The sequence below is a fragment of the Diadema setosum genome, chromosome 15 (assembly GCF_964275005.1).
Source record: "Diadema setosum chromosome 15, eeDiaSeto1, whole genome shotgun sequence".
NCBI lineage: Eukaryota > Metazoa > Echinodermata > Echinoidea > Diadematoida > Diadematidae > Diadema > Diadema setosum.
In genome coordinates this window covers 24320981-24340592 of record NC_092699.1, presented here as the reverse complement: position 1 = coordinate 24340592, position 19612 = coordinate 24320981, and the positions used below count along the sequence as shown (strand labels likewise).

The window sequence follows — 19612 nt, the reverse complement described above, 5'->3', positions numbered from 1 at the left end:
AAGAATTAGAGCTATTATAGACTTGCACTCTTAAAATTGGATAAAATTTAGTCCGAGCATACTAAACTTGTCGACTACATACGATTAAAGACGTGTGGCTTTTGGTAACTTATTGTGATGGATAAACTGAATAATTTTACTGATTGATGTTGTTAGGATTACACGAATTACCGCATTGCTTGAATGGACAAATTCATTACTTTAAATTGGGTTTCAAACTCAAAGTCAGTCCATTTGCGAGAATGCCATATTGAGGTTTTTCCACGGTGTTGCTGTGACTTCTGGAACAAACATGTGTCGCCGTAAGAATAGTCGGACGTAAGAATTTTCCCTGCCCCAAATCGATCGTGACATCCAGAGTCTGTGCTGTGAGAACATTCGCTCTTCTCAGTGGGCGGGGCAGGGGGCGGGGCGGGGCGGAGAGGTGACGCTGGGCAGGGGCGGGGTCGAGTTCGTGGCGCTCCTACCGCGGCATTTTGCAAATAAAATGGGTTATGTAGTCGTTGTGGGCGTCGGTAACGTCCACCCACTTGCCCTCGTGATTGATCTCGACGGTCATCTGCGTGTAGTCCTCATTGCCGCGATCGTTGTTGGGCTCGCCCTCGCGCCAGTTGGCGTAGTCGACCAGGGTGCCGTCGGACCAGACCCAGAATCCCTCCTGCTTAAAGTCTGTTAATCCAAGCCACAGGCGCTCATCCTGCATGAAAGTGAAGTCGACATCACGACATTCAGTTAGTGTGCATTTCAATTGTTCATACGTGTATCACATTCATTCTTTTCTTTTTCTCGTGTTATTTTCGCAACATAAACGCCAAGACAATGCACTGTTTCGCTGGATCCTGTGATTGGTTTAATGATGACGAGTTGTATGCGCGAGTATTACATTTTCATGTTTGTGAGTCATACACACATATTGTAAACATACAAACATTCATTCATGCATATAAACACTCGTTCTTACAAACATACGTACAACAGATATTTGAATTATATATACAGACACATACATACGTGCACACATACACACACATGCATACATACATAAGATTAAACGGGAATTTTATTCCCAATAAAAGTAAGTCTAATAAGAAAGAGTAACATAATACGAGTTAAAAGGTACAATTTTGCTCGAAATCGGATGAAAAATAAGGAAGTTATGACATTTTGAACTTTCTCTATTTTTTCAGGAAGCAGTTCTTGAACGGTCAATATCAATATGTAAATGGAAAAGTGAGCATGTCATCCCCTCACAACTTGCCATATACAGTAGTTTGTACATTAAAATTGTGAAATTTCCAGTTTTTCGTTCAAACGCAATTATGCCCAAGGCTCAAATCCTATCTAACTTATCACTATTGTTATACACGATCAATGGAAAATTGTGATGTTATGACATGGTTAGCTCACTAGTTTGCATATTCATAGCCACTGTACAAAAACTGTTTTGCAGAAATTAGCAAAATTCAAAATGTCATAACTTCATCCGATTTTAGTCAAATTCTTATTGTGGAAAGATTTCACTCTTTTTATCAGATTAACTTGTATTTGGACAGGATTTCCCCTTTAATACATACATTCGAAATATCATTATAAATTACAAAAGTGGTGTATGAATTCGTGCTTATCAAGATTTTCATTAAATTTTCACGACCCAATATCGTCAAAACTAGAACCAAAAACAGAAACAAAGAGTCCATGGATAGAAACACTGTTGGTGCGCAGGTGATCAAAAAGATGTGACCGAAGCCATCAACGTACCCTGATCGGTCCAATGGCGGGAGGTAGTCGATTCCGGACGGTGTCGAAGTACGAGAAGACAAAGTCGTTCTCGTCCTGCGAGTGAATTGAAAGGAGATGAGCCTGCCCCGTCTGTCCCATGCACCCACCGGACCCAAACGACCGGCAGAAGAACTCCGCCTCAAGCCAGTTTTTCACATCGTTAAAATATCTGCAGCAAATCAAGGGGAAAAGGTAGAAGTAGAGAGCTAGTTAAAGTATGTAAGAGAAGAGTTAACCGGTAGTAGTAGTATAATGGTAGCAACAATAATTGATGGTTTACATGTTTAGCACAACAGTTGCGAAGGGTTTACCACTTGGTTTGTAGCATCAGCAAAATTGAATTGTGTGTGGAATTATGCACATTAAGCTGGTGAAATATTTGGGAATGTATATGATTTGATTTGAATTTATTTGAATTTATTTCCACTTTGTGTTCACAAAAGTATAAAACACACAAAACTGAGTTACAATGATGATTACTATTATTATAATGCAGGAATTATTGCAATAACACAACATTGCAGGAACGATGGAGATGATTTTAATTTTGATGATATTTACAGAGCTTAAAGTGAGACTGAAAGAAGCAAACGATTTAAAATATGTATGTGTATATCTGCGTTTTTCCTTTTAATGCTGGTTTTAAAACTCCTTATCCCTTAACTGTTAACTATCCCAGGGTCCTGTTTCATAAAGCTGTTCGTATAGTTACGAACAACCTACAAGCGACTGTTGATCAATTCTGATGTGCTATACGTATCAGAATTTCCATAATTCAGCACAAGAACTGATCACCAGTCGCTCGTAAGTTGTTCGTAACTTTACGAACTGCTTTATGAAACACCCCCTGTTCTTTTTAACCTATTCCTGTTGCTCCTTCCTTGCTTATCTTTTGTTTTGTATTTTGTTTTTGGTGACAAGAGAGCTGTGTCGTGTAATTCGTATGTGTGTTTTTGTGTTTTTGTGTTGTAAGTGTGCGTATGTTATTTTTTTTTTTTGTTCTTATCTTTTTAGGCGACTTGCATAGTTTGTTATTTCAGTAAGCAGGTAATTGTTTATGAGGTGTCTGCAAAATACAAGCTCTGCTTTTTAGCAGCCTCTTCCATTTCCGGCAATTTTGATTTGTATTTGGTTTGATTTTGTAGTTATTTGTATCAATGTTACATTTATTTGACTTCAGTTCATTGTAGTTCTCATTTTCAATATAGTTCTCAATTTCAATGTTGTATTAATTTTGTGTGATTATGTAAAGATATCACTGGTATTATATTTTTGTTTGCTGGACATGAAATAGATAAAATGGAATGAAGACTCATTGATAGCATGGATATAGGAATAGAAAGCTATCATATAACTGCTTGAAATAGAAAGATGTAAGTTTTACCGAGAAAACAAAGATTAACCATTTCGGTGCCAATGAATCAAATGTGCACAAATTTCACACAGAGAGCTATGGGTAAGAAATTAATGTGGCACGTGAAGGGTTAATAGTTATTTCAATCAGGACAGAAAGAAAGCGAGAAGGACGGAAACTAAGTGAGTACAAATTGGACAGACGAGATTGAAACGTACTTCTCATCACAAAGCAAAACCATTTTAGCTTTTGGGTTTGTTATGCCATGTTTTGCTTTTTGAAAACAAATGTCAGGGAGCTGACCTCCGGAACTCTCTGCCTAAATCTAGACTTCCTTCTGAGCCAATCTTTTATAAAGATCCCTTACTCTGGGCCTCTTATCAAGGAATTAGTGGTTAAAGTCTAATTGTGGAGTATGACTGTCGCGCGAGGGCGGTGTTTCCATTCTGATCGGCTGGCGAGCAGTGACGCGGCCCATCTCGACACGCAACTGTACATTTTTTTTTTTGTTGTTTTTTGACAGAGCTCCGTTATAAAAGAATGTGATTACATACATGTAGTCTTTTCAAAACTGAGATTCATCAAGAATCTACGTTTCATGATAAGAAATAACGTTGAGAGATATCCTTCCAAATCACGTAGTAAAAGTCAGCTTTAACTGGCTTTAACCAAGTAAAGTAGGCCTATACATGTATTTTCATATCAGTACGCTCTAGACCAGGTAACTTGTCTCACATACTCAAATTTATGCATGCCTTTATAACACGGACTTTCCTTTACAACCAGAAAGCTTGCCAGAGGAGTGCCCGATATAGCAACGACTACTGCATTCAAATTGCATCCCATGTATTGGCATGCATTGGGTATGAGTAGGTGGATGTAACAGAAACCCGACGTGAAAGCTCTGCGCATGCGTCACTCACGTCGTCTTCCCGAAACAAAGCCGTGTTTCTGTCTTTTTATTTCGAGAAAAAAAAAAAAAAAACCCAACAAAGATAAGTGACGCATTTACTAAGCTTTCGACTCCAGGCGTCAATGCTTGTCATCTCAGTCCATAACACGTGTCATAACACGCAACGTGAAAATCCCCAGTGTTACACAAATCACGACGTACAAATGTTTAAGTCACCAGATGTTATATAATACACGATGTGACAAAATAAAAATCCACAGCTGGTGATAAACAAAGAGTGACATGATGAAATGAAAAAAAAAAGAAAAAGAAAAAAAGCTGTTGCACAAAGAACGAAGCGGTTATGTGGTAACACAACCGTGGTGCACAAACACAATAGTAGTTTTCTGGACGTCTCTGTTTTTAAAGAAGGCACAATAATGATTAAAAAAAAATAAAGTCATTGTTACGATACAGAGCACCAGGCATTATAAATCAAACTTCGTGGTCTTATTGTCAGTTATTTGTGCACATGCCTTATAGCCGGAAAGTAACAAGATTTTGCTCGCTGCTAAAGATATAATCATTTTCGAATAATCCCGGAAATCAAAGACGTTTTCAACCTACGCTTCCTTCATTCAAGAGGAACCCTGCTACAAACTAAAGACAATATATGCATATCATTCATTCAAAACCTATTCTCGGTTAGAATTGTACATCACTTAGATGCAAGACGTATGATAATATGTTGCGTATATCATATCACATATATGATTATTATCGTATCAAAATATCATAAGGAAAGTACCTTGCCTCTCATAGCTCTTCCCCCCACCCCCCCCCCCCCCGCTTTGGTCAAATGCCGATCGCCATTGAGCACAAAACTGGTTCAGTGATTTGCAAAACATGAAACGCAACAAAGAGCCCCATGACTCATTTTCTTTCAGTAGGAAAACAAATAAAGCAACAAAGAGTGTTAGCGTTAGTAACACGATAGCGTCCCATAATCTAGTATAACGCATTATAATTAGTGGAATGAATTCGAGGGAATGCGACCCCATCGACGCATAGTTCTAATTAAATCATTCAATTATTTCGAGTTAAGGAGACGTTTTAAAGGATTACATGTCATCTTAATATTTGGCGCCGGGCAAGCTATATGACTAAGCCGAACAATGCCGAAAGAAATGTTGACGTTATAGATTCAGTATTATTTGATTTCATCCGTAGCGATATCGGAAAGGATGACGAGTGCTCATAGGACTTATAAATGAAAATCACAGACCATGTGTGCTTCTTGTTTGTTTGTTTTGTGGTATAAGTCATTTCCCCTGTTCCTGGAACTGTCTATTCCGTTGTCTTACAGTTACGTTAGTTTTGTCTCATCTTGTCTTGTCTCAAAGTTAATTCTCCTTTAGAAGTGTTACTCCTATCCCAGTCCCGTCTCATGTTTATTCGTGTGTATTTGTGTCTGTTGTTCTGTCTTTTCAGTGGGCTTCCAGACCTGTTTTTTTTTCTGTGCTTTCTATTGATGTTCTTCTCCAGTTGGGCCCACATTCTACAAGCTTTGTCTTTTCAGTGGGTCCCTCCATTTTGCGAAATTTGCGTATTGTTTACTTCACTTTGATCACTTAAGTTTTCATGACAATGCATAATCATCATACGGTTCCGCAATATTGTCGTATACTCTTTATTTCACATAGTTTCTCTCGCCTTATTTTCTGTTACCAAAGAAAGTGATGTGCATATGCTTTTGTCAAAAAATGAAATAGAAATTTAAATTGAATTGAATTGAACTAATTCCAGCGCTATCCTGGTATTCTTTTAATGTCGTTGTCAGAAGGAATGACATGAACATAAATTATCTTATCATCGAAAAATTGTAATGTTGATTTCAACCATTTAGGACTTTTACTTTTTGATACTTACAATAATGATTATACCATAGCTGACCACAGTGATGATAATAGTGATGATTATAAGCGATTATTATTACAATGTTACAACTGCTGTTAACATTATTATTAACGTTCTTAATGTTATTATCATCAATATTTCCAATACTAATATAATTCCTAATATCTCCGCCAATAATTGCAACTATCATTATCATTAATATCATCCTTTTTCTCATCGGTATCATTATCCTCATATTTCATAAATAGTAGAAAATCGTTAGCATTTCTGTCCAGCCTTTCCCCTATCCGCTATGTCACATTTTTACACTTTTAGATTTTGTGTTTATTTACTTTTATTATTCATGACCACTTTTTGTCCGTTGATAATATTCCTACAGAAAATAGCCAATATCCTGTGTCTTCACTGCTTTAGGAGTGGTCGGAAATGTCCAAGATTGCACCGCTGCAACCGTCACAAGGTCAGAGTCCGCGGTCAGGATATATAACTTAAAGAGTTTTTGTTTAATTTTGACGGACATAGTCAATCTACCCCTCCCTCCCAAGCCCTCCGAAATCCAGTAGAGGCCATGTCCAACCTTATTCTTTGTCATCCGTTGTAAGACATCCAGAGTGTTGCGGGGGGGGGGGGGGGGGCTGTTATAGAGGAGTGTCAATTAGGGTAAGATGTGCATTTCATGACCCGGAAGAGCTATCCCGTCCTATAGGGGTCGCAGGGGGTCCACGGCAGGACTCTCAACATCTTTACAAAATACAAGCGTCCGGTTATTTTCTTCCTCTATGATTGAACTATCATCTCATCTTAATTGACGCACGGACCCGTCTTCTCCACGTCACCTTGTGATTTAACACGTCATTAACAAAGTCAATTCGAGTACCGTCATAACATTTGATTATGAAACCATTTTAAGAGATAAAAAAAGATCTGGCTTTAGTTGTGATGCACTGTATCTCAATTTCCATTTAGTACAAGTCTTTCGCAATTCATAATATGCTGATGATGAGTTACAAAATTGTAAGAACTAGCTACCTTATATTAGGCAAGCGTGAGATTATTTAGTTTTTTGGGTAACATCATTTGCTTTTCAGATGGTTGTGAAGACTCGAAAAATCCTGCCCTCCCCCCCCCCGAAAAAAAAAATATTACAGCTATTAATATTGTACAAAAACTTTGTTTGAATTCGATCATTGCACATGATTGAGTTTTTTAGCTTGACTTTCTTCATGAGCTTGTTCTGCAACATGTCTATTCATCACTAAAAGCAACATTTATTTTGTGCTCCCAGATGTGAATTATCAAAACATTTTTGTTTGTGCCGTTTTGCAATGAGATTCTCCTTTGTTTTCCTATGTATACCTCCAGGGAGGTGGTATATACCTCCAATCGCGGAATTTGTGTCATAAGTCGTCAGTGAAATCGGACCTTCTTTTTCACCAAATAATTCAGATTCTGAATGGTGTACTTGTGTGAGTTTGTCCGTATTGTTGGAATCAACACCGCTGTTTTTTTAAACAGATCACATTAAACGCACAGGAAGCAACTGGCTGTCTGAAGATTACATCGGCGCAAGAATTGCCACAAAACGAAGTGATAGTTTGTCCTCTTTCAAATCACATCTTCTTAGATTACCGAGTAAAATGCCCATTCATGAGATTAGTTTGGATTGACGGCATTCAATTCCGGCTTCCATTTCAGGAGCAATATTATGTTACAACATCAGACGAAGATAACTCTTTCCAGACACGACAAATCCTGCTGGAAAAAAAAAAAAAAAAAAACACACAGTGTCCCACAGTGTGTTCACAATGTGTTCACATAGTCACGATAGTCAGCTATGTGAAAACGCTCGAATTTAACAGTGTGAAGATGATTTCACATCGTGTGTGTGGTTTTTCACAGAGTGTTCACATGGTAATGTTCTGCTTCACACTGTGAAGAGATTTTACACTGTGTTCACAATGCGTTTCAAACTGTGAGACACTGTGTTCTTTCCAGCAGGGAAACTGCGACAGTGATACTCTATCGACTGACATCTGTCACAGAAAAAAAAAAAACCCAACCAAACAAACCCTAACATAGTTATACGTGATGCAAACAACTTCAAGAGTTCATCTTACTTCCTATATACTGACGGGGAAGGTTAGAATATCCCAGGTTATGTAAATTAAAGAGAAAATCAACTGCATGATCAAGATGGTTTTGAAATGAAAGAATTGAACAAGATCGATCGAAACATATAAAAAAATGAAAGTGGAATTTGAAAGTACCAGATGTTATAACAAAATAGTGAAATCTCTGGCAATCATATACGCAATTTCGAGTCGGTATATATCTAGGTTAATAAAAAAATGAAATACATCATGACATCAAATTCACTTCAACGACACATTTACCTTAGATTTGTGTACATGCGAGCAGGAAACTGATTGGACCATGATATTATCATCTACATCTGATGTGAACGTTTTGATTTGCATGCCTTCTAACACTATTCATTAAAAAACAAAAATCCGTGTAACCTTTTCTATTCTGGTTACTTAAAGATGTTCAATTCAGCTCCTTATTCTACTGATGCTAGCTTAACCATGAAGAGGAGTTACTCTGCAATGACGCGGTATAGCTGGATGTACACAGTGAAAGAAAATCTCCTTGTGCTTTTGTGGAACTCGCCTCAACTCTAGTTCACCAACGGCTGAGCAGCGCGGGAAGAAGTTTGTTGATCGCTGTATTTACCCCCTTGTCTCCATCTCTCGCCTTCGTTCCTTTTCTGTACCCGGTTTCCTCAAACTGCAGCAGTGTTCATTACATTGTTAAATCCCATTCAAAGTGTTCACTTCCTTCTTCCGAATTCAATAATGGCTGGCTAAAAATAAGTTTGGCATTATCCTGCGACCACCCCTCCCGTGCTGGATGCGTGGAAACTCTGCTTGTGAAATATCATGCTCAGGCGTTTAGGAAGCTGAAAGAATGAGGGAGATAGATAGATAGATAGATAGATAGATAGATAGATAGATAGAGAAAGAAAGATAGAGATAGATAGATAGATATAGATAGATAGATAGATAGATAGATAGATAGATAGATAGATAGATAGATGGATAGAGATAGATAAATGGATGGATATAGATATAGATAGATAGATAGATAGATAGATAGATAGATAGATAGATAGATAGATAGATAGATAAATAAATAGATGGACAGACAGGGAGGTAGCTACATGCACATTGTTGATAGGCAGCTAGACAGATGAATAAATAGGTAGTAAGATCGATAGGAAGATGGACAGGTAGATACATATGTATATATATATATATATATATATAGTATATATATACATATATATATATCAAGATAGATCAATTGACAGATACACGTGTAGATAGAGAAAGAGATACATGCATGCATACACACACGCAATAACATTGCAATAAACATACTGCACATACGCACTTGCACATATTCATACATCATACACACATAAATACACGCATATAGATACATACATTTTCACCACACACATACAAACAGCTGGAGGGGGAGGCACGTGAGAGGGGCAGTATTAAAGTGGTGAAGACACAGAGGGAAATGGAAAAGGGAGATAACCAAATAGACAGACTTCGGGGGGGGGGGGGGGTAGCAAATTCAGGAGGGGGGGGGGGGGGGGGTCTGCTGCAAGGTTTTTTATCCCCTGACCAGCTCGGGAAATCCCCCATCCAGTGCCGCGGGGTGAGGAAAGCATAGTTATTAAAATGACTGTGTGTGTATGTGTGTGTGTGGGAGGGGTGGGGAAATAAGGGGGGCAATTTCGAATCTTTTTTGGCATAAAGAAGTATGCTTGAGTAGAAATTCGAGCAGAGTGACGAGAGCATGTTGGTCCTGTGCCTCGACTTCACCTGTGATGGAAGCAAGAGTTATACCGAGTCATCCAGATTGCCGAAGCTCTGGGGATAAATTTGGAACAGTGACGCACGTTCCAGTGTCGGCTTTCCTTTTCCCCTAGAACCCTACGAGCGTCTGGTTGCACACGTCCCCATTAGTGACCTCTTTGAAGTTCAGGCCCACTGGGCTTTGAAAGAAATATATCCCAGGAAAGTGTTTGTCTGAGAGATCGATGTATATGTGATGAAATCTCAAAGGATATTACTGTATATCTTTTCTTCTTTCCGAAAGTGCCTATGCGAGTTAAACCTCACACGTTGTGTGTATACTGGGTTTTTACACTTAGCGTCCTAACTTTTTCCCCCTCTGGACAAAGAGTTTATATTTCCTTTTACCGTTTTCCGGTATAAATGCACGGTATACACCTGATTTCTGCCGAAACGCTTTGTTTCTCGCAACTCTTCCTTTTAGTCGGTGTTACGAGTAGACTTTGAAATCACCCTCATCTTACGTTTAAAGAGACTATAAATTTGCCTTGTTAATGTTATTGTTTTTGTGCCTTGCTTCAACTTTGTTGTTGTTGCTTTGTTTTTGCCTTATCTTTTTTTCGCTTAGTTGCGATTGTAGTAAACTTATTTGAACACATTGTCAGGGTTTGCTGCCAAGTCTTTTGAGCAAAGTTCGAAATTTCTCGAAATGTCACCCATGACATCACTTGATGACGTCATCAAGCAACTACACAGTAGTCGTGCAAGTCAACGTGCAAGCCAACAGTAATCGCGCAAGCCAATTAAGGAAGCAGTCGCTTCGATTTCAGCCATCAAATTGGCTCAAATCCGAACTTCTCTACTAAAGTTTTTGCTTTTTTTTTCTGCTTTGTGCTAATAATAAAGAATCCTGTCTGTCTCAGACAGAGTCATGTCAATCAAAAGAATAAAGTATGAGACAGGTGCATGCCTGTATTGTTGAGACAAATGTTAAGCTTTAGTCCATTTTCAGTGAGGAGTAGGTACTAATTCAGATAACTTTGCCTTTTGTTTTGCGCTATTGACTATTGGTGTGCTTGAAACCCAACAGCTGATATTGAATGTGAAAAGAAATCTTGACAAACTACCATTTCGCAAGATAGAAGCGTCTTTTTTTTTTCACTCCTTCTGCGTCAAGGATTTATTCTGCGCAATCATCATGAGCAATGACGCAAGCACACTCTATCTGTCGCTCGGATAGGACATAGAATGGAATTCCCGTGTGTGCCAGAAACACTTTCAATTAACTATTCACGCACGTAGATAGATCCAAGAGGTTTAAACTCGCCCTTCATGTACACACACTGATGCCTGCCTCTTGCGGTTCTCCCCTGGTGACCACAGTAATGGTCAGCAAACCTTATTAAGCCGACATATCGTGTCGAACGAACGAATGCACGAACCGACGAACGGACGAACGCACGAATGAACGCACGAACGAACGCACGAACGAACGAACGCACGAACGAACGAACGAACGAATGAACGAATGAACGAACGAACGAACGATTGAATGAATAGATAAATATATAAATGAATAGATGAATGCATTAATAAATCATTGTCTGAATAAACGATGTTACGAGTAAGTGACAGACTGAATGAAAACTCATGAATTGATTGAATGGATAAAATTATTGAATAGATAAATGAATGAGTGCATGAATGCATGCGTGAATAGTGAATGGATGCTAGTGAAGGAATTATAAGTGAGTGATTCCATGAATGAATCGGAACATTGTCCTGACACAGACTGAAACTGAAAGAGTTTGAATTCGACTGAGATTAATACGTAGAAGTTTTCACAAAGATTATGCCGCTACAACGAAAAACAGATACTCAGTTCTAATCGACAAAAATGCCTATTCTTTTATTCTCTATCAATGTTTTGTTTTTCTAGTTTGAAATATGATACTAAAGTAGCTGAATGTAACAATAATGTAGCTGTGACTTAGCCAGAGTGAAACACGTTGTCTCGCATAACGTGATATGTAGTGCGGAACTTGACAAAACAAAATTCTAGCTGTCGGTGACTACCATTTATCGATTTTTTTTTTATTTTTTTTTTGTCGCGATGTATAATGCACAATTCCACATTTACGTGTGACCGCCATTCGAAAATTTCGGTTGACAATGATCAATGATTTGTCACTTTTTTAGTAAATCCTGCACCCTCACGCGCCCTGGCCTCGTCATTCCAGGCGGTGAGCTCTGGGTACGTCACGGTCATGGATGTTGACAGGTTACTGACCGCAATGTTCTATTTTTATCGCACAGCGCCGCCTAGTGGCATGCGACGTCTTGAGCTTTGTTAAAAAAGAAAGAAAAAAGGAGGAGGGGTAAATTGAACTCGGGTCAAGGGTGTCAAACTTAAACCACTTATTGGGTGGATTTGACACCCCCTTTTACCAACTGTTTACCTAACCTGACACTACACCATAGTTCACCTGTTTGAATGAAGACGAGAAACGAGATAACCAATAATGTCTCATAAAATAGCTGATCCTAAAATTGGATAGAAAAATCATAGACAATCACGCCGAATCTGACAAAGTACTACAATAATTCACAGGTGTTCTCGTTGATAGGTCTGTTCACTTTGTAAAAGTTGAAAGTATTGAATGTCACATAGATGGTGGCTAAGTAAAATCGTGTGACTTTCCTCTCCAAGAATATGGGGTAAACTAGTTTTAGGCTCAAAACGAAACGAAACCAAGAGTCAGAGACTCAATACTGTTGATTTTTTTTCTTATTGTCCTCTGTTTTGAATATTTCTTTGTCAATATAATTATGTGGAATTCCCTTCTTTCTCTTCGCCTTGTTTACCCGGTTTATGATTATATAGGTTTGTTATTGTATCTTGCAATGTTATATCTATTTACCCCTCCTCTCTTAACGTAAAACTTGGATAATTCATTCTCTTGAAACCATCAATCATTTCTTGTGCTTTGTACGTATCAAGTCGATAGTGAGAAAAGTATATAGCTTTGCTAGCTGCTCTGCGCAGTAAATTCCAAAACATCAAAATTCCACATAACGATGAGATAGCCCAATGATGATAATCAGTGGAAAGTGTTGACGTATTCCAACTTATAACTTCTTCTCGTATATATACCATTTTTGAGAGAAAACTTTTCTGTCGCTTCATATTCGTCCCTTCTTCCGGGCTTGATCTGTGTCCATCTCTACTTCTCTTATCTTTATCAATTGTCTTTTCTGTATATTTCTATGCGATGTAATCGTGTTACGCTTGTTATTTGGCATGAGTATGTGTAACTTTGTTTCAATGGTAATTCTTTGTATTTGAAGGTATATATTTGTATCTTTTTTATTGTGCATCTCACCTTCGTAAAGCAGATTTCTAACTGAAAGGACTAAGATGTTGATTTAAAACGGAAATGAATAAATAGCTAGATATAATGCTTACATATATATTGTTTTTTCCCCCACAATGTACTGATTTCTGTCCAATTCCCCCTTCCTACTCTCTTTGACCTTATTTCGCTATATGTTCCACATTTAAGATGTAGTCCATGCTAATTCAAGCTCTTCAGAGTCCTTCGCAATGCATTGAAGTTTTAATGACATTTTGAGATAAGAAAAAAACGATCCTCGTGGGTGCACGAAATCTATTTCTGACCGGAAGAAGGAGGAGCTCCGCCTTTCAAATTTCCGAATGCATTCGTCATTTGACTTATGACATAAACGACTGCGAGCGTCACAAACGTGACGGTTAGATTTCTAGTTCTTCATCGAGCTATTTGGGTATAATTTGCATTGACACCATGATGGCCGTCCCCCCCCCCCCCCCGGCACTTCCCCCTCCCCCATTAAAAAAAATAAGAGCGATGATAATGACATTCGGCAAATTGGCAATGCAGCTGAGTTAGGATACACACCATCATTCGAATTCAGACGCGCAGTTCGGGTGGCTATGCGGTAATCGTGAAAGTAACGTCAGCTACATCAAACTGGACGGCATTTATAGACAGCTACTGCACCTCGGTCTCAATACGCAATGTAATTATAATCTTCTAATGGGAACAAGCCTCATTTTGTAATATGAATAGCTAAAATAAATCAGAGGTGTTACAAAAATGACTCAATTGCATCTTCTTCCTCGTTCATTTCCAGACTTAAATCAATCGTACTTAAATCAATGTATTCCAAGTCTGAAATATTGAGATGTAGGCTTCAGTGATTGCAAGGGAATAGAACAGCCCACCCAACTAGCCTAATGGATCTTGTTTGTAAACGCCAAATTAGGATTGAATCTTTTCTCGAATATGCTACTGATGTGAGATTTTACGTCATTGTGATCATTCGATATAGATCTTACAAGAAACTATTGTTCAGTCTCATTAAGCAGGGACAAGAACCACAATACCATAAGACTGGTGCGGATATCTTATTTCTAATTTTTATGTTATAAAAAAACACATCGAATGTACTAAGTAGAGTTCATTTGAACATAATTCGGCATTCACTGGTCATTGATTGCTATTTGTGGCGAGGCCCAGTACACACAACTGAAGTGAAAAATTTGTTATTGTGCCGTCGCGACGTTTCGGCGGTGCGCAAATGCCAAATAGCACGTCTGTCTTGTCTGAAATTTTAAATCGCTTTGCACCGAACACACCGGGCTTAGTTCCGTGGTGAAACTGTCCAACACAACACAACAAACAAACAAACAGACAAACAAATACACACAGACGCAAACAAATAAACAAACAAAATGTCTGTATCAAAAACATATAATATATAACTATATATAACCGATATAACTATTTATTCTCGCAGAGGGCTCTCGGGCAGGCAACGCGAGCGGCGCGATAAGGCAAAGGAGCGGAAGCCCCTCGCCTGTGAGTCACCAATGCACCCCTTCGCTTTCAAAAGCCCCCTCTAAGCCCCCCTTTACAGGATGTTTGAACCCCTACCCCACCCCCTTATTCAGCAGACCCTGTGATACTGCTGTGAACTTTTAGATAATACCATAGTCCATACGAGTGAATAACATCACATCAGAGCTGTAGAATGCTATGGCTTATATACGAAGGGTGATATATGCAACATAACATGACGCCTAGCCTTAGCCTTTCATAGCACATAAACATAAACATCTTTTGAAGATGGGCAGTCTAGTTCACCAAGAGCAAGGTACGATAGCAGAGTCTACCCTGCGAGACTGACCGGCACATCCACTCCTCAATCCACCGTATCTACACGTCATTTCAAAATGTGACCTGCAATGTCTACAAGATATGCTAGATATGGCGGTCATCTGCACTTTCTCTAGCTTGTATGATACAGACCGATAAACTGTATTCTTCTACAATGCAAGATCAACACCGTATTACAGAATGATTATCATACACGTTTCCTTTCCCCCGTTACCATACTGTAAACCGTGCCGCACAAAATGCTAACAGTGTGTCACAATTTGTTGGCCTGGGAGGGGTTAATGTGCGATACTGCAATAATGTGATTACTGTCACAGGCCATGAAGTGCCCCATATTGGACACAGCTATGGATTGAGATGGACATTTGATGGATGGAAAGAACTCTAACCTTTCATGACTGCATGAATTCAGCAGCAACAACAGCAGTATCAGTGATCACGATAATGATAATATCAATGATTATGGTCTTCTTTGCTCAGGATAGCCTCTTCAGCGTTACCATTGCTCTACACCAGACAACCCTTCCATTATCATCCATTAATTAAAGCCAAAAAATATTAGCACAATGAAAGCAAATTGTTTTGCTCTCGCTTTGATATAGGCCTATGCGTGAACCTACAATCACAAGCTTGAAATCCGTTAATCCCTCCCAAGATTAGTCATATACAGGCGTTATGTGGCTGACTGTTTGCAGCGACCGAACACTGAATCAGCCAAATGTTTGCTGAATGTGGCCAATGTCTGACGACATTTTCCACGTCAGGTGCAATGGAGAGAGATGAATCTCCACATGGTAGCTTGATTGGATGAGACAGGTACTAAACCTACTCAGTTCAAGGATATTACATTGACTGATTAACCTCTGTTAATCTTCGATTTGATTTGATTTGATTTGATGTGAGGTGATGTGATTTTATTTAACATGATTTGGTGTAATTTTTATTTAATATACAGTAATTTGACGTGATTTGATTTGTGTCAATATAACAATAGTTTATTTGATTTGGTTTGTTTAAAATTGATTTGCATGACTTGACTTTATTCGTGATCATTAAAGGGGAAGGCTAGTAACTGATCAGTGGGAATCAGTGGAAAATGCTGGGAGATGATTGTTCCAATCCTTATGGGATTCATTCAAGAGTTCATTGTATATCTATTGCTGTGTGAAAATGATTTGATCTGATTTATATTTCGTCCCTTTCAACTTGATTTCATCACGAGTCTGCCACGAGCATGATTACGCTTTGTACTCGTCATCCTTGATTGTTGTGCTACAAAAAAAAAAAAGAAAGAATTTTCTACTGCACTGGGAACAACTCCAGTGGCAATCGTAGTTACCAAAGTTTTCTCACAGAGGTAACATAAAACAATGCGTCAGCTGAGAACCATGCAGAAGGTCGCTATTGCGTCTAAGATTTGAGCGTAAACAAAAACGAAACAATCAATTTTCATGTAATAAAAAGTTGATTTAATCAAACGTGGGTAGATTTATAAGCATTGTTTCGAATATAGAGTAAAATAGCGTCCGTGTGGTTCCAATTCTTGCCATTTTACTGAAAATGAAAGTAATTAACAGTGACACCTTAATGTCGAGGAGATCGAGCTCTACAGCATGATACAAATAACTCAATATCCCCCGAACTTGCGATAAAGCCCTTCTGGTTCTCAGCCGAAAACGCATTAAACAACCTCGCTTAAAACAACCATGTCCCCTCATGATTCGCGTTATTCACTTTTCCTTAATTTTCTGACTTGAGGAAGTGATGCCTAGATACGTGAACTTTCTGACGCTGTCACGTAATGAATTCTCGCGTCATCTGTGTGATTTTAGAATCTTTCAACTCGCCAATCTGAGAATAACGTTTCCCCTTTGGATTCTGACTATTTCTCATTTTCCTGACTTCTTCTGTCCCGCATTGAGAATTAATGAAGAAATCGAATTGCCTCGATCGCAAGGCTATACGTCTATGCTATAATCACAAAGACTGACGTAGTGAGGTGGATGGTATTCCTTCATCATAATATTTGTGTAGTCACATCGAACCTTAGAATAAAGTACCCTGTCTACGTATATAAACCCATTGCAAAACTCTTCCGGAGTTACATCGTTTTGCACACTTACGATCTGCAAATTGGCAACGTTGGAACAATCATGTGCCGTCATAATTATTCATCATTATCCTTAATCATGATTTCCGCTTTCTTCACTTGCACACGTTTAGCACTCACAGCAAGAACAGCTGTTGTGTAGCTGAGAAAAAAAAGAGAACCTAGAATCGTCCCTTCCTGAGTTACCTAAGTCTATGGACTTTTCTCACACAGAATTCACTGAGGTGTTGGAAACTTTCCATCTGAAAAAAGGGCTTTACAAGCAACGCGCGCAAACTGAAGCCATCGAAACATTGTATATCATAGTTTTGAACATTGTCATTTATAACGGTATCAATGCCCGCATTTTCCTATTTCGGTTGCTGTAAGTTATATCATTTCATAGAGTTTCGTTTTCCTAACATTATTCTTTCAACAATGTACTATACATATAATGATGTGCCATGTTTGAACACTCTAAAATGATAACTAACACTAATGTTGTCACTCCTCAAACTTTATCTTTAATGTTAAATCTAACACTGAAAATGTGGGATATACGATTTCTGAAATTGTAGTTCGAGTTTTGAGTGTTAATGTCACATTTACAAAAAGGTTGGAAGAGTGACAATATTTAAACGTTGATTTACCATTTCATTTCTTAAGAATGAGTATACTTTACAGGAATGTGAAAAAAAAAAATCAAATGAGTCTGATATTGCCACCATTAACCTTCTGACGGAACTGTACACATCAAAAAAAAAAAAAAAAACTTTTACGTAGCTGTATAATTATGTTGCTACCAATGTCAGGGCCAATCAACTCCCAATAGTCGTTAAAAACGCAACGTCATTTCACTTTCGCAGATTGGAAAAACATGACGTCATTAAGAAGAAGGAGCTGAGGTTACTATCTGTCTTAGACAGGAAATGTCCTAAATCGAGTCCTTTTTGAGATCCGCGCATGCCTACGTCACACTCTACCTTTTTGTACCATCATGAGCCTATAGTGTAAATATGTACACGTATATCAAAATATTAATAATGCATCTTTTTTTATTACTTCCATTTACTATTGTGTTTTTGCTGTTCAGCTGTTGTCTGTTATGAATGTACAGTAATTTGTGTTAAGAGCAACCAAGTACAGTAGCATTGTCTTGGAAGATGCAAATTCTACAATGGAAATCAATTTAAGGACTCCGATGCAAACTACACCATTCCTGTATCCTCATGAGTAAAAATAGACTTTAAAATTAGCTCTAACTATAGTAACCTGGTCATCTCATCCTTAATTCTCTCAGCAGCATCACTTTGAAATTACAATACTGGTAACATTTAATCCAATATTCATGCATGGTTCGAGGTTGCTAGTGGTAACCACAGGGTTAAACGATGTTGATTCCTGATCACCGGTGGGAGGCTTACGCTACACCTGCCTTAGTATGATTAAACGAGCAGAAATCGAGGGATAGTAACAATTCCCTGTGACACAATTATACCTTTAAAAAGTTCCAGGTCTTTGTTTTCCAAGGGTAGTTCCTTGGAAATTTGGCGGTAGAAATTTAAGGAGCAAAATGGTGAGAGACGGGAGGGGGGGGGGGTACGGGGGTTAATTTCACCCTCACTTCTCTCCGTTGCTCATATATCTCTTGCAAATCTCACAAAAGACAAACTTTTGACAAAAAAAGTCATCGAAAGCGGAAATTCTATGCGTGCTTCATCTCGCTGTAGTCTTTCGGAAACTTCGTAGTGACGTTATGACAAGGTGTGCCAATAGAGGGCGCACCTTATTTCCATCCTTTCTGCGTCTCGAACAGTTGACGTCTTCGCAGATGAGAAATTCCTATTTCCCAAATAATTCTCAAAGTGTCATTCGTTATCAATTAGGGGGGAAACTTTCTATTTTTTAATCTGTCTAGAGTCTTGAATCGTTGCTGTGGATTCATACTTGGCACACTCCCATGGGCATTATTCTATCCTAAACTATACAAACACCCATATGCGCCAAACTGAAATCCCCCTCAAAATTGTTACCATGGCAATAGAAAATGAATTGTCATTTGCCATAAATAGGGTGCCTTCTGTAGATCTTTCTGCGTAGCTGCTTGCATGTCTCATCAGTGAAAGAAATCATGTAGTCACAACACTGCATAATAGATAATGTTTGAATGATTGGTATGATTATAGAGTGTAGTTATAAAATGTTGGCTTCACGAATTCAATAGACAAACTTTTTCGTTCTATTATAGAGACAGCGCTTTGTGGCCGGGCTGGTTTTCTTATCACTTCTTCATCTCATTCCGTCATTGAACTCCTTTCATATCCTTGTATACATTATAGAAAGCAAGTATTCTCTTACTTCTTTGATATCCTGGTAGACTGGGGGGGGGGGGGCAATCTTACTCTGCTTGTTATTAAACAGAGCGACAGACGTGTAGCTATACCGCATAATGTTTAGTTGCTATACACTGCAGTTGCCATGGCACGAAGTACG

General features: G+C 38.5%; 1 protein-coding gene across 1 annotated transcript in view; it reads right to left on the bottom strand.

Moving 5' to 3' along the window:
- Nucleotides 1–463: 463 nt before the first annotated feature.
- LOC140238465 (echinoidin-like) overlaps nt 464–19612 on the bottom strand; it is a 28779-nt gene continuing 9630 nt past the window's right edge. Inside the window, exons 2-3 of the mRNA XM_072318367.1 lie at nt 1759–1948; nt 464–697 (exon numbers count right to left, since the gene is read on the bottom strand). Of these exons, the coding sequence (XP_072174468.1) occupies nt 464–697; nt 1759–1948 (424 nt within the window). The remainder of the gene's footprint in view (nt 698–1758; nt 1949–19612) is intronic.